This window comes from Cicer arietinum, chromosome 2 (assembly GCF_000331145.2).
Source record: "Cicer arietinum cultivar CDC Frontier isolate Library 1 chromosome 2, Cicar.CDCFrontier_v2.0, whole genome shotgun sequence".
Taxonomy (NCBI): Eukaryota; Viridiplantae; Streptophyta; class Magnoliopsida; order Fabales; family Fabaceae; genus Cicer; species Cicer arietinum.
The window spans coordinates 13,636,922-13,638,595 of NC_021161.2; the positions used below are offsets into that span (position 1 = coordinate 13,636,922).

At 33.0% G+C, this 1,674-nt stretch overlaps 2 protein-coding genes across 2 annotated transcripts in view; both read left to right on the forward strand.

Moving 5' to 3' along the window:
* Window positions 1-58: 58 nt before the first annotated feature.
* On the forward strand, window positions 59-1,085 carry LOC140919354 (zinc finger BED domain-containing protein RICESLEEPER 2-like). Its single transcript, XM_073365361.1, has 2 exons — window positions 59-663; window positions 743-1,085. The coding sequence occupies exons 1-2, from the start codon at window positions 59-61 to the stop codon at window positions 1,083-1,085; spliced, it is 948 nt and encodes a 315-aa protein (XP_073221462.1).
* Window positions 1,086-1,466: 381 nt separating this feature from the next.
* Window positions 1,467-1,674, forward strand: part of LOC140919355 (zinc finger BED domain-containing protein DAYSLEEPER-like) — a 905-nt gene continuing 697 nt past the window's right edge. Inside the window, exon 1 of the mRNA XM_073365362.1 lies at window positions 1,467-1,652. Coding sequence (XP_073221463.1) covers window positions 1,467-1,652 — 186 coding nt within the window. The remainder of the gene's footprint in view (window positions 1,653-1,674) is intronic.

Sequence of the window (1,674 nt, forward strand, 5' to 3'; positions counted from 1 at the left end):
TAATGTTTCTACACCAAATGAAACTGTGCAAACACCACACGATGAGACAAATGATAATATGACAGATGAAATACCTGAAGATCGTAACAATAGACTTAAAAGTATTGTATGGGATCATTTTACAAAGGTCAAAGTTGATGGAAAAGAAAAAGCTAAATGTAATTATTGCAAGAAATTGCTTGGTGGGAGAGCAAGAGACGGGACCTCACACTTGCACGGACATATGAAAATATGTACTCCACGTTTGTCTACCATGAGACATAATAACGGACAAACATTTCTTACTGCTAAGGTCTTGCAAGGTAAAAAGGAGTTGGGGACTGGAATTTATGATGCTGAAAATGCTAGGAAAGAGCTTGCACATGCAATTATTTTGCATGAATATCCACTTTCAATAGTGGAGCATATTGATTTTAGGAGATACTCAGCCTCTCTCCAACCATTATTTCAAGTTCCTTGTAGAAATACTATAAAAAAAAAAAAAGAGATGTTCAAAGTGTATGAAGTTGAGAAAACCATAATTTTGAAGTTGTTAGAAACTCTCCCACAGAGAGTGGCCATTACTTCTGACATGTGGACTGCGAGCAATAAAAAAAGAGGGTATATAGATGTCACTGCTCATTACATTGATGAAAATTGGGATCTACAAAGTCAAATTTTGAGGTAATTATAATTTCTTATAATACTAGTTTGATTGAATATTATTTATATTAGTCATTGAATGTGAATCTTCTTATATTAGGTTTATTTATGTTCCTGCCCCTCATACAAGTGAAAGACTTTGTAATGCATTGGTTGAATGTTTGATGGATTGGAATATTGATACAAAATTGTTCACTATCACTTTAGATAATTGTAGCACTAATGATGCAATGATTGAAAATATTAAGAATAAGTTGCAATTGAATACATTATTAAAGGATGGGGCCTTACTTCACATGCGTTGTTGCGCGCACATACTTAATTTGATAGTAAAAGATGGGTTAGAAGTTGTGAAAGATGGAATGGAGAGAATTCGAGATAATGTTGCATATTGGACTGCAACACCTAAAAGGAAGGAAAAGTTTGAGGAGACTGCCAAATAATTACGAATCTCTTGCCCCGAGAATTTGGTTTTAGATTGTCCGACTAGATGGAATTCAACTTACAAGATGCTTGATGTTGCCATTTTGTATGAAGATGTATTTAGTCGATTAAGACAACGTGAATCCTAATACACTTGTTTGCCTACAAGTTTACATTGGAAATTTGCAAAAGATATTTGTGGCAAATTGAAATTGTTCAATTCTATCACTCAAGTGTTCTCTGGCACTAATTATCCAACTTCCAATCAATATTTTCCTAAGATTTGTATGATCAAAATTGCAATAAATGAGTGGATTAAATACTCTGATACATTGATAAAAAAAATGGCAGAGAATATGTTGGGAAAATTTGAAAAATATTAGATTGTGGTTCATGAAATAATGGGAGTTGCTGTTGTTTTGGATCCTAAGTACAAAATAGAGTTGCTTGAATATTATTATGTTAAGTTGTATGGGAATGATGCTAATGACCAAGTTAAGTCGATTCGACAGTTGTGTTATGATTTGTTTTATGAATATCAATTGAAAATGAATAATGGTTCTAGTAGTGATTCTCAAATGTTGGATGTCCACTTTAATAATGTTGAGG